Here is a 14,549-nt window from a genome sequence, read left to right on the forward strand (position 1 = left end):
TTTTTGGCTGCACTGGGTTTTCATTGATGCACAGTGGACTTTCTCTAGTTGTGGCAAGTGGGGGTGACTCTCTAGTTGTGGTGTGTGGGCTTCTCATTGCAGTGGCTTCCCTTGATGCAGAGCACAGGCTCTAGGCAGACAGGCTTCAGTCGTTGTCCACATGGCTTAGTTGCCCCACCATATATGGAATCGTCCCAGATTGGGGATCAAACCCGTGACCCCGGCACTGGCAGGCAGCATCTTAAACAGTGGACCACCAGGGAAGTCCCTCATCAGCTGCTTTCAAAACTTGATACATCAGTGCAATGCCACGCACCTTCATTTTGTGAAATTTTATGTTTTTAGGACTTTGACATCGGGGCTAAGAACGTGAAGCTTTATGTCAACAAAAAACTCATCTTTGACGGCAAGTTAGACAAAGGAGGTGGGGAGGCCCCACAGAGCATCCTGGTGGGGCTGCAGGATGAGAGGATGGAAGAGAGCGATGCTGCCCTCTTGGAAGAAAGCAGAGGTATCCGCAAGACGCCCGGAACCGAGGGGGACGAGGAACTCCATGCCAGTCACTCGCAGCCAGCTGGAGCAGGAGAGGATGTGAAGGTTTCTTCACAAGGAAATTTATTTGTTGGAAGGATGAATTCTCCCGACAGCGTGAAAGACAGTTTGTCCCAGTTAGAGGAGGAGCTCAGCAATTTAGCCGCCCCATCCTCGACAGGGGGCGAGCCCAGGGGTCCTCCCCACTGCCCCTCTGTGGAGTGCCCTCCTCCTCCTGACCAGGAGCTCTCACTGCTCCAACAGCTGGAAAACCTCACGGGCAGAAAAGTCTCTGAGCCACCAGGGAAAACCCCATCCTGGTTACAACCTTCTCCCGCGGGGAAAGGCAGGAAGCCGGGAGGCCCGAAGTTGAAACCCCTCTGGCTGAGTCCAGAGAAGCCGCTGGACTGGAGAGACGAGCTTCCGTCAGACGATGTCATTGGCGAGGGGCCTGGAGGATCCAAGGCCAGGGATAAAGGCTCCAGACGTGAGCAAGGGCGGGTGAATAGCTGGAATGTCATCACCGCTGAGAGAGCTCAGAGGACAACCCCCAAAGTCCACGGTGATGACTTTGACATCTTTAACCAGCCCCCCCACAGGGAGCAGCCTGCCAGCGGGAGGAGGGGCCTGAGGAGGGATGCTGTCGGCCTCAGTCATGGTGACGGCCAGCCAGCCAGCAGAGGTAAGTTCCAGAATCCATCTGATTCACTGGGTCTATCTCACTGGAGCCAGGGGCGCTAACTGGCATGAAGCTGTATTACTCCCTGGACCTCAGTTCCCCCACCTGCAAAACAGGAAGGTTCTTATCAACCGAGGGTCACAGATTCCCTGTCTCAGGGCCACAGGGGTAGTAGCAGTGAGTGAAGAGGGTAAGGCACACTTCGCCTGTGAAACCCACAGGCGTGTTTGTCACTGGCTCCAAGATACATTCCTTTGTCCATTTTTCTTGCCGACCGTGGCTTTTCCAATCTAGTCTGTTATCTAACCTCTGATAGAGACTTTTGGTCTCTAATTACCTCACTTTATTCTTAACTGTACTGTTAGGAAAATAATGCAAGTGTGATGATAAATAGCAATTGATTCTTGCCTGGGAGTTGGAAGGACTATAGGGAGTGGTGAGGACTGTGGCAAACTGGAGAGCACAGACCCATATAAAGAGGGCTTTTTGGCATTCAGAAATAGAAGCCCAGGGCTTCCCTGGTGGTCCAGTGGTTGAGAATCTGCCTTGTCATGCAAGGGACATGGGTTCGATTCCTGGTCAGGGAACTAAGATCCCACATGACACAGAGCAACAGGCCCATGGGCTACAATGAAAGATCTCACATAATGCAACTAAGACTGAAGGCAGCCAAATAAATAAATATTAAAAGAAAAAGAAATACAAGGCCCTTGGGCCAGATCTCCCTTTTCCTTTTATCAAGATAAATCAAAATTGTAGAATATTCTTATTTTTCAACATTGACCACTGATAGAGATTATTTTTAAAACCACTGTTTGGGTCCAAACAAAAAAAAAAATCCACATCTGGTAGCAGGATTCACCTGTTTTGTGAACTTTGCAGTAGATTATCTCTAAGAGATCTGAAAGGAGATGGGTTTGCACTGAATATTTGCACTCAGATTTGGCTACCAGGACAAAATGTCGCAGAGCAACACGAGTCAAACCACTTGAATTCAGACTCAGCTACTTGTAGACCTGAGACTTCTCGCCTGGGTCCTGTAGAGCTGGACACTTCCACTTTCTGAGCCTCAGCATCTTCATTTGTGAAATGGGAATGAACCCCCACAACTGGCCCTCCCCGCACAGCATTGTGAGAAATGAATGAGATGATGGCTTCAAAATAGTGACCAGAGCCTGGCATGTGGAACGTGCTCCAGAAGTGGGGGCCATTATTTCAACACTAGCTTCTATATCCTTTATTGTCCACAAAGCTCCTGGACCTACCGACACAGGGTTCACCTCGAGATCCTCTGGGTTTATCCCCACTCTGTACCACCCAGAAGCACAAGCCTAAAATCAAACGTTTATCCTGGTTCCCCACTGCCAACCCAAACTGTGGGCAAGTTCTGAAATCCCTCTGAGCCTCCATTTCCTCATGTGGAAGGAGGCAGATAATACCCAACTCATGGTGGGCTAGAAGCTGGGAGGATCAAATGCGATCATACAGGGGCAGCATTTGGCACTGAATCTGGCACATAACACCCAGCAGATGTTCGATGCTGCTGTTTATTATTATTGTTGTCAGCGGCGGCGGCAGCATCCACACTCTGTGATGCAGCAGCAGCAGCATGGGATGGTGGTTTAGCTATATGCAAAGCCCATGCATATACTTTTAGTGAATTACATTAGCACCCACACCATTCTTGTCTAGTGGACAGACCCCAAAGGTCTGCATTTAGCCAGAGTTACACTTAGAAATGTGGAGAGTTTGTGGTCTCTTTCAGACCCTCGATGTCACTTGGGGCAGAGCAGTTCCCTCAGACTCTTGAGTGCCTTTCCACGGTGAGAGATGGCTCCCTTCTCCCAGACAGAGCTTCTGTTTCTGACTCCCCAGCCTTACAGACTGTGCTGCCCGCCCCACCAAGACTTAACCCTGAGACTGTGTATCGGAGAGGAGAGCAGAGTGGAAGAAAAGGACTCTTTAGGGGCAGGGGCCATATGTTATTTGTGTTGGGATCCCTAGGACCTCGGGTTTCCTAGGTAGCACTAAAGGTAAAGAACCCACCTGCCAATGCAGGAGGCATAATGAGACTGGGGTTCAATCCCTGGGTCGAGAAGATCCCCTGGAGGAGGGCATGGCAATACACTCTGGTATTCTTGCCTGGAGAATCACATGGACAGAGGAGCTTGGTGAGCTCTTCTCCAGGGTGTCACAAAGAGTTGGACACGACTGAAACAACTTAGCACACACACCCCGGGACCCAGGTGCCTGACTCATGGTGGGTCTCCTGCAGCGTGTGGGAGGAATGATGAAAAGAAAGAACTGCAATGGCTAGATGCATGGCATGTTTGCAGTAAACCAGGCTGGGCATCTAGGCATATTACTCAAACAGGCTCATTTAATTCTCATACCAGCCCCATTTTACAGATAAAGAAAATGTGGAGATCTCCCTGGTGGTCCAGTGGTTAAGAATCCACCCACCAACGCAGAGGACATGGGTTCAATCCCTGCTCTGGGAAGGTTCCACATGTCACAGGGCAACTGAGCCTGTGCACCAAAACTACTAGAGCCTGCGAGTCGAAACAAGAGAAGTCACTGCAATGAGAAGCCCCACCCTGCAACCAGAGAGTATCCCTCATTTGCCGTTAACTAGAGAAAGCCCATGCACAGCAGTGAAGACCCAGTGCAGCCAAAAATAAATTAATGAATTAAAAAAAGAAAATGTGAGGTCAGAAAGCAGGGTAAGGTGGAAGGTTCAAAATGGTGGCATACGAAGAACCCACTCACTTCCTCCCATGGACGCAACAGAACTACAATTGCATGTGAAATAATTCCCCCTGAAAAGGACCTGAAAGCTGGATGAACAAAGTCTCCACAGGAAAGGGTAAAAGGACAACATCAAGGTGGGTAAGGGAGGCAGAGAGATGATCTCATTAAGGAAAAAAACACAGCCCAGCCATGACAGTCTGCAGATGCGAGGAGTACACAGGTACTGTTACTTTCTCTGGGGATTAAGGAATTTGAGCATTAGGCACCCCGATTCTTGGATCCTGCACATGAGAGATGAGCCCCCAAAACATCTGGCTTTAAAAACCAATGAAGAATACACCCCAAACTATGGAACTGCAGAGAACGGAAAGCTAGCTTTTAAAGGGCTCACTCACAGATTCACTCAACCTGAAAACCAGCACAAAAACGCTGGGTTAAAAAGTGCATGGGCCATAGGTGAATGGGACCCACGTATTAACCTCAGAGCATCTGCTGGACCCATTTTGGATGCTCCCTGGGAACTGAGAAACCGGAGGGAGCCATCTTTGCAATTTCAGGCCACTTTGCTGATCCCAGTGCCTGTGGGTGTCATTTTGGAATTCTCCCTCTAGTCTGAGCACCAGTAGGCACACCCCACTTAGAACTCTACCCACCCCTATACCTCAGCCAGGCCTCACAGTTGACTAGGTGATAAAGCCGGCCCACTAGAACCCAGCAGCCATCAGGCCAGCATTGCTGTCTTTCCAGGGGTTAGCCCTGTCTCCAGTGCATAGCAGCACCCATGACCCCGCCACAACAAGAGCGTGCATGCAACCCATAAGGGGACACCCCCTGAGCACCTGGCTCTGGTTGCCAGGCAGAATTGCATTTCTGAGCCCTGCAGGATATCTCTTACATAAGGCCACTCCTTCAAGGCCAAGAGAGGTAGCCGATTTACCTAACATCTAGAAACAAACACTGAGAATTAGGCAAAATGAGGAAACAGGAATATATTGCTATTGAAAGAACAAGACAAAACTACCAAAAAAGAACTAAACAAAACAAAGATAATAATCTACCTGGTAAAAAGTTCAAAATAATGGTCAGATGATGCTCACAGAAATTGGAAGAAGAATGGACAAACCCAGTGAGAACTTCAACAAAGAGGTAGAAAATGTAAGAAATTATCAAACAGAAAGTATCACTGAACCAAGAAATACACCAGAGGGATTCAATAGCATATTGGATGAGATAGAAGAACAAATCAGCAGGTTGGAAGACACAGCAATAGAACTCACCCAGGGACAGAGCAGTGTAAGAAAAAAAGAATGTTAAAAAATAAAGATATTTTAAGGGAGCTTTGGAACATCAAGAAGAATAACATTCATATTATAGGCTCCCAGAGGAAGAGAAAGGGCATGAAAAATTATTTGAAGGAAAAGTGGCTGAAAACTTCCCTGGGGAAGAAAACAGACATCCAGATCCAGGAAGCCCAGAGAACTCTGAATAAGAGGAACCCGAATAGACACATACTAGCCTGTACACCGCAACCACTGAGCCTGTACTCCAGTGCCCTCGAGCCACAACCACTGAGCCCATGTTCCCTAGAGCCTGTGCTGGCAACAAGAGACGCTGCTGCAGTGAGAAGTCCCTACGCTGCAACTGGAGAAAGCCTGTGCGCAGCAACATAAATAAATAGAATTTTTCAAGGAAAGAAAGAAATATGACATACCAAAATCTGTGAGATATAGTAAAAGTGGTTCCAGGAGGGAAGTTCGTGGCACTAAAGGTTTGCCTCAAGAAATAAAAAACCCCAATAAACAACCTAACGTTACACCTAAAGGATCTAGAAAAAGAAGAACAAATGAAGCCCAAAATTAGTAGATAAAGGAAATAATAAAGATCAGAGCAGAAATAAATGAAGTAGAGACTAAAATAAAATAGAAAAAAAATTAGTGAAACTAAGAGCTGATTCTTTGAAAAGACAAATGAAGTTGCGAAACCTTTAGCTAGACTAACCAAGAAAAAAGAAAGAGAGAAAGAGCTCAAATAAATAAAATCAGAAATGAAAGAGAAGTTACAAGGAATACCACAGAGATACAAAAGATCATAAGAGACTACTATGAACAGTTAGACACATAAATTGGACAACCTAGAAGAAATGAACAAATTCCTAGAAACAAACAATCTTCTAAGACTGAATCAAAAAGTCTTCCAACAAACAAAATCCCAGGACCAGGTAACTTCACTGGTGAAGTCTATAAAACATTCAAAGAAGATTTAATATCTAGTCTTCTCAAACACTTTAAAAAAACTGAAGAGGAGGGAAAACTTCGAAACATTTTATGAAGTCAGCATTATCCTGATAGCAAAACTAGACAAGTACGCCACAAGAGAAAGGAAGGAAGGAAGAAAGAAAATTACAGGCCAGTATCACTGTTGAATATACATGCAGAAATTCTCAACAAAATATTCTCAAACTGAATCCAACAGTACATTAAAAGGCTCACACACCATGAGTAAGTGGGGTTTTGTGGATCACAACAAACTGTGGAAAATTCTTAAAGAGATGGGAATACCAGACCATCTTACCTGCCTCCTGAGAAATCTGTATGCAGGTCAAGAGGTAACAGTTAGAACTGGACATAGAACAACAGACTGGTTTCAAATAGGGAAAGGAGTATGTCAAGGCTTTATATTGTCACCCTGCTTATTTAACTTATATGAGAGCCCAGAAATAAACCCAAGCCTATATGGACTATTAATCAATGGCAAAGGAGTAAAGATATAGAATGGAGAAAGGACGGTCTCTCCAATAAATAATGTTGGGAAAACTGGACAGCCACATGCAAAAGGATAGAACTAGACCACTATATTAAACCATACCCAAAAATTAACTCAAAATGGATTAAAGACCTGATTATAAGACCTGAAACCATAAAATTCCTAGAAGAAAATACAGGCAGTAATCTCAACGACACCAGCCTTAGAGGTGTTTTTGTGGCTCTGACTCCAAAGACAAGAGAAACAAAAGCAAAAATAAATAAACGGGACTACATCAATCAACAAAGCTTACGTACAGTAAAGGAAACCATCAAAGGAAACCATCATCAAAATGAAAAGGCAGCCTGTTGATGGGAAATGATATCTGCACATCATGTATGTTTTAAGGGGCTAATATCCAGAATATACAAAGGACGCATACAACTCGACAACTCGACAACAAAAAACAGGTTTAAAAGTGGGAAGAGGGCCTAAATAGACATTTTTCCAAAGAAGACATACAGATAACCAACAAGTACATGGAAGGGTGCTCAGTGTCACTAATTATCAGGGAACTGCAAATCAAAACCACAAGGAGATACCTCCTCATACCTGTTAGCATGGCTACTATCAACAAGACAAGAGATAACGAATGTTGGAGAGGATGTGGAGAAAAGGGAATTCTTGTATACTGTTGGTGAGACTGTAAATTGGTACAGCCACTATGGCAAACAGTATGGAGATTCCTTAAAATATTAAGAGTAGACTGCTATATGACCCAGCTACGCCACTTCTGGGTACTTATCTGAAGAACATGAAAACAGTAATTTGAAAAGCTATACGCACCCCCATGTTCATTGCAACATTATTTACAAGAGACAAGATACGGGAAAAAAACCTAAGTGTCTGTTGATGAATGAATAAAGATGCGATATGGTACATGTATGCATGGAGTAATATATGTACAATGTAATGTACATGAGTGGACCTTGAGGGTATTATGCTAAGTGAAATAAGTCAGAAAGAGAAAGACAAATACTGATGTCTTCACTCATATGTAGACTCTAATAAACAGAATAAAATAAAAACAAATTCACAGATATGGAAAGCAGACTAGTGGTTACCAGAGTGGAAGGTGATTGGAGTGTGGGTGAAGTGGATGAAGGAGGTCAATTTTATGGTAACAGATGGGAGCTAGATTTATGGTGGTGATCACTTTTTAGTGTATACAGATATTGAACAACCATGCTATACACTTGAAAGTTGTATGATTATAAAAAGAAAAGAAAACATGAGGTTTAAGTAATTTTCCCCAGGTCACACAACCAATAAGGGTTGGAGCAGGATTTAAGGCCAGGCAGCCCTGCTGGCTTCAGCAGTGGCTCAGCGGTAAAGAACCTGCCTGCAATGCAGGAGACGCTGGACACTCGGGTTCCATCCCTGGGTCAGGAAGATCCCCTGCAGGAGGGCATGGCAACCCACTCCAGTATTCTTGGTGGAAAAATTCCATGGACAGAGGAGCCTGGCGGGCTACACCATGGGGCACAGAGTCAGACATGACTGAAGCGACTGAACATCACACACAGCCTGGCTCCAACATCCATGCTTCGTGCTACTACCCTTCAGCGCCCTGCTTGCTCTGCTGTCATCAGCCACCTGCCCCCAGAAGACTTAGGCAATTCCAAGCCTTCCTGGCAAACAGACCTAGAGAACCGCTGGGAGTTATGAGGTGATGGGCATTTTTGTAACTTGTCCACGATCCGAAGACTTTGTCTCACTTTAATTTCCTTCCAGGCATTTCACTGCTTGGCTCAACACACATTAAGAACTGAGCTCTTGAGATTTCATGCTTGTTAAGCTGGTCGTGCTAAAAAGGAGAGTTGCTTAGAAATTTTAAATTACTCATTACATAGAGCCAAATCCCACAGCCATGCCCTTCAGGAAAGGTTCGGGTCGAGCCCTCCAGCACTGCTTGTAGAATGAATGACTGCCCAAGTTCCTCCCTGGGGTTGGAATCCTGCTGTCATCATAAGACATAGCCTGGAAATCCTTTTGTCCAACAAAGTATCTCATTGTAAGCACATCTACATTTTGGAAATGTCTTTATCTGGGCTCAGTTAGCTACAGGTGAATGAAATCTCAGCAGTCCAGTTTGAGCATAAAGGGGTGTTATTTGAGAAGCCTCTCGCCCTGCAAAGACAGGATGCATCACATGGGATTGAAAGGAGGAGCCAGAAAGCCAGCAGGCACCAAGGATGCTTCTCCTAAACTCTCCAGGGCTGCTGGGCCCTCCCTCTGCTTCTCTGCAGGTCCATTTCCCCTCACTGTTCCTCCTGAGATCAGTTTTTTCAACTCTGTGCAAATAGCAGGAAGTGGCCTTGCAGTCTCTTTCTCTGACATTAGTAAAGTGAAGTGAAATTTGCTCAGTCATGTCCGATTTGCAACCCCATGGACTATACAGTCCATGGAATTCTCCAGGCCAGAATACAGGAATGGATAGCCTTTCCCTTCTCCAGGGGATCTTCCCAACCCAGGGATCGAACCCAGGTCTCCCGCATTGCAGGTGGATTCCTTACCAGCTGAGCCACAAGGGAAACCCCAATCCCAAAGACACGGCAGAATCTGATTGGTTGGCTTGGGTCAGATGTCCACTTCTTGTCCTATCAGCTATGGCTATTCACCTAGAATAAACGTGGCTCTGTTGCATCTCACTATGTGCTTTTTCACTTCCCCTTTTAGTAGCAATTAGTGCCTACCTCAGGGTTTCCCTCGTGGCTCAGCTGGTAAAGAATCCACCTGCAATGCCGGAGACCTGGGTTCGATCCCTGGGTTGGGAAGATCCCCTGGAGAAGGGAAAGCCTACCCACTCCAGTATTCTTGCCGGGAAAATCCCTTGGACAGAGGACACTGGAGGGCTACGCTCCGTGCAGTTGCAGAGAGTCGGACATGACTGAGCAACTAACACTTCATAGTGGTGCCAGTGGTTTTTATAAAGTGAAGTTCAGAACTTTGCCGTTCATATTAATCTCCACCAAGGAATAGTTTTGAACCTTCAGGCCCATCATCTCATATTGCTCCCTCCCAAACCGTGCTGACTGCAGATGAAAGCAGTAGCTTTCTGTTGTCCGTTCAGATCTGTGGGGAGGAATGTTGACGGACAGGACAAAGCACTGATCCCAGCAGTTGCCCAACTCCCAAGGATTAACAAGTCTCCTGTCCTACCGCAAACAGAGGGAAACTTGGCCCCAGCCTGCTGTCACATCTGAGAGGTCCAGGGCGAAGCCTACACCTCTCCACTTTTAAAACCCAGAGCGTGCCTCTCTAGGGGAGAGTGGGTCAGAAAGCAGACACGGGATGAAAGCCAAGTCCTGCCTTTCTCGCACACCCCAGCAGAGAAAGGCACGCTGAGTCCCTGACACACATGACTTTTGGTGCTTTCTCCTTCCGTGCCCTTGAAGACCAGACCAGTCCATTCATTTCAGTCAGTGGAAATCAAATCACAATAAACTGAGGTGCTGACGATCCATATGGAAGTTCCTTGTGCCAGATGTTAAGCCTCACGCCTGGAAGCAAGGATGGGAGGGACTCCTGGGGTCTTGTTAATGACAGATGAGAAGTGGGGGGTGGTGAGGAGGTGCAGGAGGACTGACAGGCGGAGGGGGGAGTCCCTCGGCCTCCAGCCCTGAGCACAGTGGGGAACATGATAGTGGTGCCAAGCCCCCGTCCCTTTACTGACATACACTTAGGAGCACGTCCAGGCACCGTTTCTGTGCCAGGCCCTGGGATGCAGCAGGAGAGAGGGCAGAGAAGGCCTCTCCCAGAAGGAGGGTGTCTAGAAGAGCCGGTGTAGTGGGTCTCTGGGGCAAGAGCGTTCCTGGCAGAAGGGCACTGTGAGGGCAAAGTCTCTGAGGCCAGGAGAGACTTGTGGGTGGAATGAAAGGCTGGCATGGCTGGAGTGGGATGTTCATGGAGAGAAGGGTGGGAGGTGAGGCTGGAGAAGTCAGCTGAGGTTGGGGGGTGGGTCACACTCAGGGCCCTGGGGGCACAGTGAGGAGTTAGATTTTCTTTATTTTCAGTATCGTAGTGAAAAGTGTTAGTTGCTCACTCATGTCTGACTCTTTGAGACCCCATGGACTGTAGCCTGCCAGGCTCCTCTGTCCATTGAATTCTCCAGGCAAGAATAGTAAAGTGGGTTGCCTTTCCCTTCTCCAGGGGGTCTTCCCGACCCAGGGATTGAAGCGGGGTCTCCCACTTTGCAGGCAGATTCTTTACCATCTGAATCACCGGTATAGTAGGGATAATGCCAATTAGAGGGTTTGATCAACTCCACTTTAGATATCTGGAGATGGAAGTGACAGAGTGGACATGTCTGGATGTTCCAAGGGATCGTGGAAATTGGAACATGGTACCCCAGGGAGAGAGGCCAGAACTTGGCTTATGACAGTGAGCAGGGCTTGCATGGGAGCCAGGAGCTGGATGAAGGGAGTGTTGGGGGAGGACAGGAGGAGGCTGAGGCGGTCTTGTGCAGCCAGAGTTAGAGCACCGGGAGGAGCGGAGGGCGCTGTGGCACAGAGAGAGGCGCTGTCGGCAGGCGAGAGTGGAGAACCAGGAAGAGATGTCTCCTGAGCAGGTGGAGGGGGCACCTACCTTGCCCGGGACGTCAAGCAGGGACAGAGGACCGAGAAAGATTGCGTGCTTGGAGTCATTGTGTACTTGGATAAAGTTGCTTCAGTGGAGGGGTGGTGGGAATTATAAGACTCTTAGGGATGCAAAGGACAGAAAACCACCAGGGGTTTGACTTCAGGCATGGCTGGAGTGTCATCAGGACTCTCCAGCTCTCAGTTCACATCCACCCACTTCATTCTCAGCCACGTTCTCCCATCCCCACAATGTAGCCAATGGCCACTCCATCCCTCCATCCCATCAGCTCAGCATACATGCGTGTGTGCTAAGTCACTTCAGTCACGTCCGACTCTTTGCAACCCCATGGACTGTAGTCCACCAGGCTCCTCCATGGCATTCTCTGAGCAAGAATACTGGAGTGGGTTGCCATGCCCTCTTCCAGGGGACCTTCCCGACCCAGGGAGGGAACCTGGGTCTCTTGCGTCTCCTGCATCGGCAGGCCCATTCTTTACCACTAGTACCTCCTAGGAAGCAGCACCAATTTAAAGACAGCCTTATCCTTCCCCATAGTTCCTTTCATGAACCCAGCTTGGAAAGGTGCTGTCAGCATTCACCTAAACTGCATGGCCTAAAAGTCCAGGGTACCCAAAGAAAAATCGGGATTTTTGTTCCAATGAGAAGGTGAAGTGGAGCTTGGGTTGGCAAAACGCAACAGCTTTGCACAGAGGAGCTGGGTTACAGGGGGTAAAGAGAGGGTGGGGGTCACGAGGATGCAGTGTCTGCAATGAAAGGAGGGATAAAATAGGACAGCAGTTGGAGGGAGCCACAAGATCAGGTCAGCTTCCTTTTTCTTTCAGGTAGGAGAGATTTATGCATGTCTGCAGGCAGAGAGAGGGGAGATGCCAGTGGGGAAGGAGTGATTGAAGATTCTGGAGAGAGGAGATAATTGATGGAGTCAGGCCCCCTGGGAGACAGGCAGAAAATGGAGTACAGGGCACAGGACGAGATGAAAGGAGAGGAAACAGAATGCCAGGGTTGCCAGCTGCTGTTTCTCCAGAATGACACCCTTAGGTGTCAGTTAGCCATGGCTTGGCCGGGGGGGCCGGCCACTGCTGGATGCACGTGCTGGGCTTTACTGTCCTACAAGGAGGAGGGCAGGGCCTTCGGAGCCACCCCCTGAGGGCCAGGCCCCTGTTCTCCACGTGCTCTGGACCTAAACTCGGCTCTTGGAATCAATTTCAACACAAATAGAAGTAAATTCCTTACCTTTTAGTATACCTGGGTCATTTGGCTTTTTTAGTAGAATTTTGTCCTTGATGATAAAAATAATACACATAGGGAACTTAGAAGAGAAGATGTCAAAGAAGAAAGTTCAAATCTTTCCTACTCCCCACCCAGGAATGATATTAACACGTTGGGACATGCTGCCCACACGAAAGGCCGCATCTGAAATGGCATATCTGGCTTTTTTTTTCCCCTCCACGTAACATTCTTTCACAAGCCTTCCACCTGCCATTCGGCAGTCTTTGAAAAACTCTGTTAGGGTCATGTGATTGTGACAGCCTCCAGAGCAGACCCTAGGGTTGCTGACTCAGACGCCGCAGGCAGCCGCATCGCTTTGGGTCGGGTGAGTTTCTGAAGTGGAGATGACTTCCGGCAAAGGTTCTCCCACAACCAAGGAGTGTTCCCTTGATTTGCATGGTCGTCGCATTTTTAGAAAATCCAAAGTATATTGAAAAAATACTTGTCTCTTTGTAAAACAATGAAGTTCCAGACTCGGGTGACCACAAACAGTTTTTTTTTTACCAACCTGAATGGTGCCTGAGACAGGAGACCAGAGTCTGTGCCTGGACCATTCCTAGTCTCATCCCTGGCTCCGCCCTTCAAGTATCAACAGGGCCAGCAGGCACCGAGACAACCAAGAGCATCACACCACCCACCGGTGAAGAATCGGGGGGAGAGATAGGGAATTTGGGGTCAACAGGTACACACTGCTACATTTAAAATGGATAACCAACAAGGACCTACTGTATACACAATGAACTCTCCTCAAAGTTATGTGGCAGCCTGGATGGGAGAGGAGTTTGGGGGAGGATGGATATGTGTATATTTATGGCTGAGTCCCTTTGGGGTTCATTTGGAACTATCACAACATTGTTAATTGGCTGTGTTGTTGTTTAATTGCTAAGTTGTGTCCAACTCTTTGCAACCCCATGGACAGTAGCCCACCAGGTTCCTCTGTCCATGGGATTTTCCAGGCAAGCATACTGGAGTGGGTTGCCATTTCCTTCTCCAAGGGATCTTCCCAACCCAGGGATTCAAACCTGTGTCTCCCGCATTGCAGGTGGATTCTTTACCACTGACCCTATGTTAATTGGCTACGTGTCCATGCTAAGTCAATTCAGTCGTATCTGACTCTTATCTCATGTCTGACTCATGTCTGACTGTAGCCACTAGGCTCCTCTGTCCATGGGGATTCTCTAGGCAAGAATACTAGAGTGGGTTGCCATGCCCTCCTCCAGGGGATCTTCCTGACCCAGAGGTCGAACCCTCATCTGTTACATCTTCTGCATTGGTGGGTGGGTTCTTTACCGCTAGCACCACCTGGGAATTGGCTATACTCCAATATAAAAAAGTTTTTTAAAAAATACCCACGGTTTCTAGAATATGCCCCTGAGGGTGACCCCACCCAGCTGAGAGCCACCAGATGAGACGATGTGTAAGGGTCCCCACTGCCTCCTGCACCACTAATGGAGTTTCACCCCTCCTGTGTCCTTCCTTCCAGAAGGCACCTGGTCCACCCGGATGCCGCCACGGCCCCGGTGGCACAGCGAGCCGGAGCACACCTTGCACGAATCGTGGGACTCCCTCACGGCCTTCGACCGCTCCCACCGGGGACGCATCTCTAACATGGAATTCCAGGGCGACATCCTGGACGAGTTCCTACAGCAGCAGAAAAGCAGCCGGCAGAGCGACCAGCCACCCGCCTGGAAGGAGGAGAAGCCGGAGCCCGTGAAAGGGCAGGACCACGGCTCCCCTGAGGCAGACAACGGGGGTGACTTCAAAATCCCTGTCCTGCCCTATGGACAGCACCTGGTCATCGACATCAAGTCCACGTGGGGGGACAGGCACTACGTTGGCCTCAACGGGATAGAAATATTCAGTTCCAAGGGGGAGCCAGTGAGAATTGAGAACATTCAAGCCGACCCCCCGGACATCAATA

The 14,549-nt window shown here is 48.0% G+C and overlaps 1 protein-coding gene across 1 annotated transcript in view; it reads left to right on the forward strand.

Moving 5' to 3' along the window:
* Positions 1-14,549, forward strand: part of KIAA0556 (KIAA0556 ortholog) — a 229,590-nt gene that overhangs the window by 183,445 nt on the left and 31,596 nt on the right. Inside the window, exons 17-18 of the mRNA XM_010837427.1 lie at positions 346-1,213; positions 14,112-14,547. Of these exons, the coding sequence (XP_010835729.1) occupies positions 346-1,213; positions 14,112-14,547 (1,304 nt within the window). The remainder of the gene's footprint in view (positions 1-345; positions 1,214-14,111; positions 14,548-14,549) is intronic.

Source organism: Bison bison, unplaced genomic scaffold (genome assembly GCF_000754665.1).
Source record: "Bison bison bison isolate TAMUID 2011002044 unplaced genomic scaffold, Bison_UMD1.0 scf7180017864072, whole genome shotgun sequence".
NCBI classification, from domain to species: domain Eukaryota; kingdom Metazoa; phylum Chordata; class Mammalia; order Artiodactyla; family Bovidae; genus Bison; species Bison bison.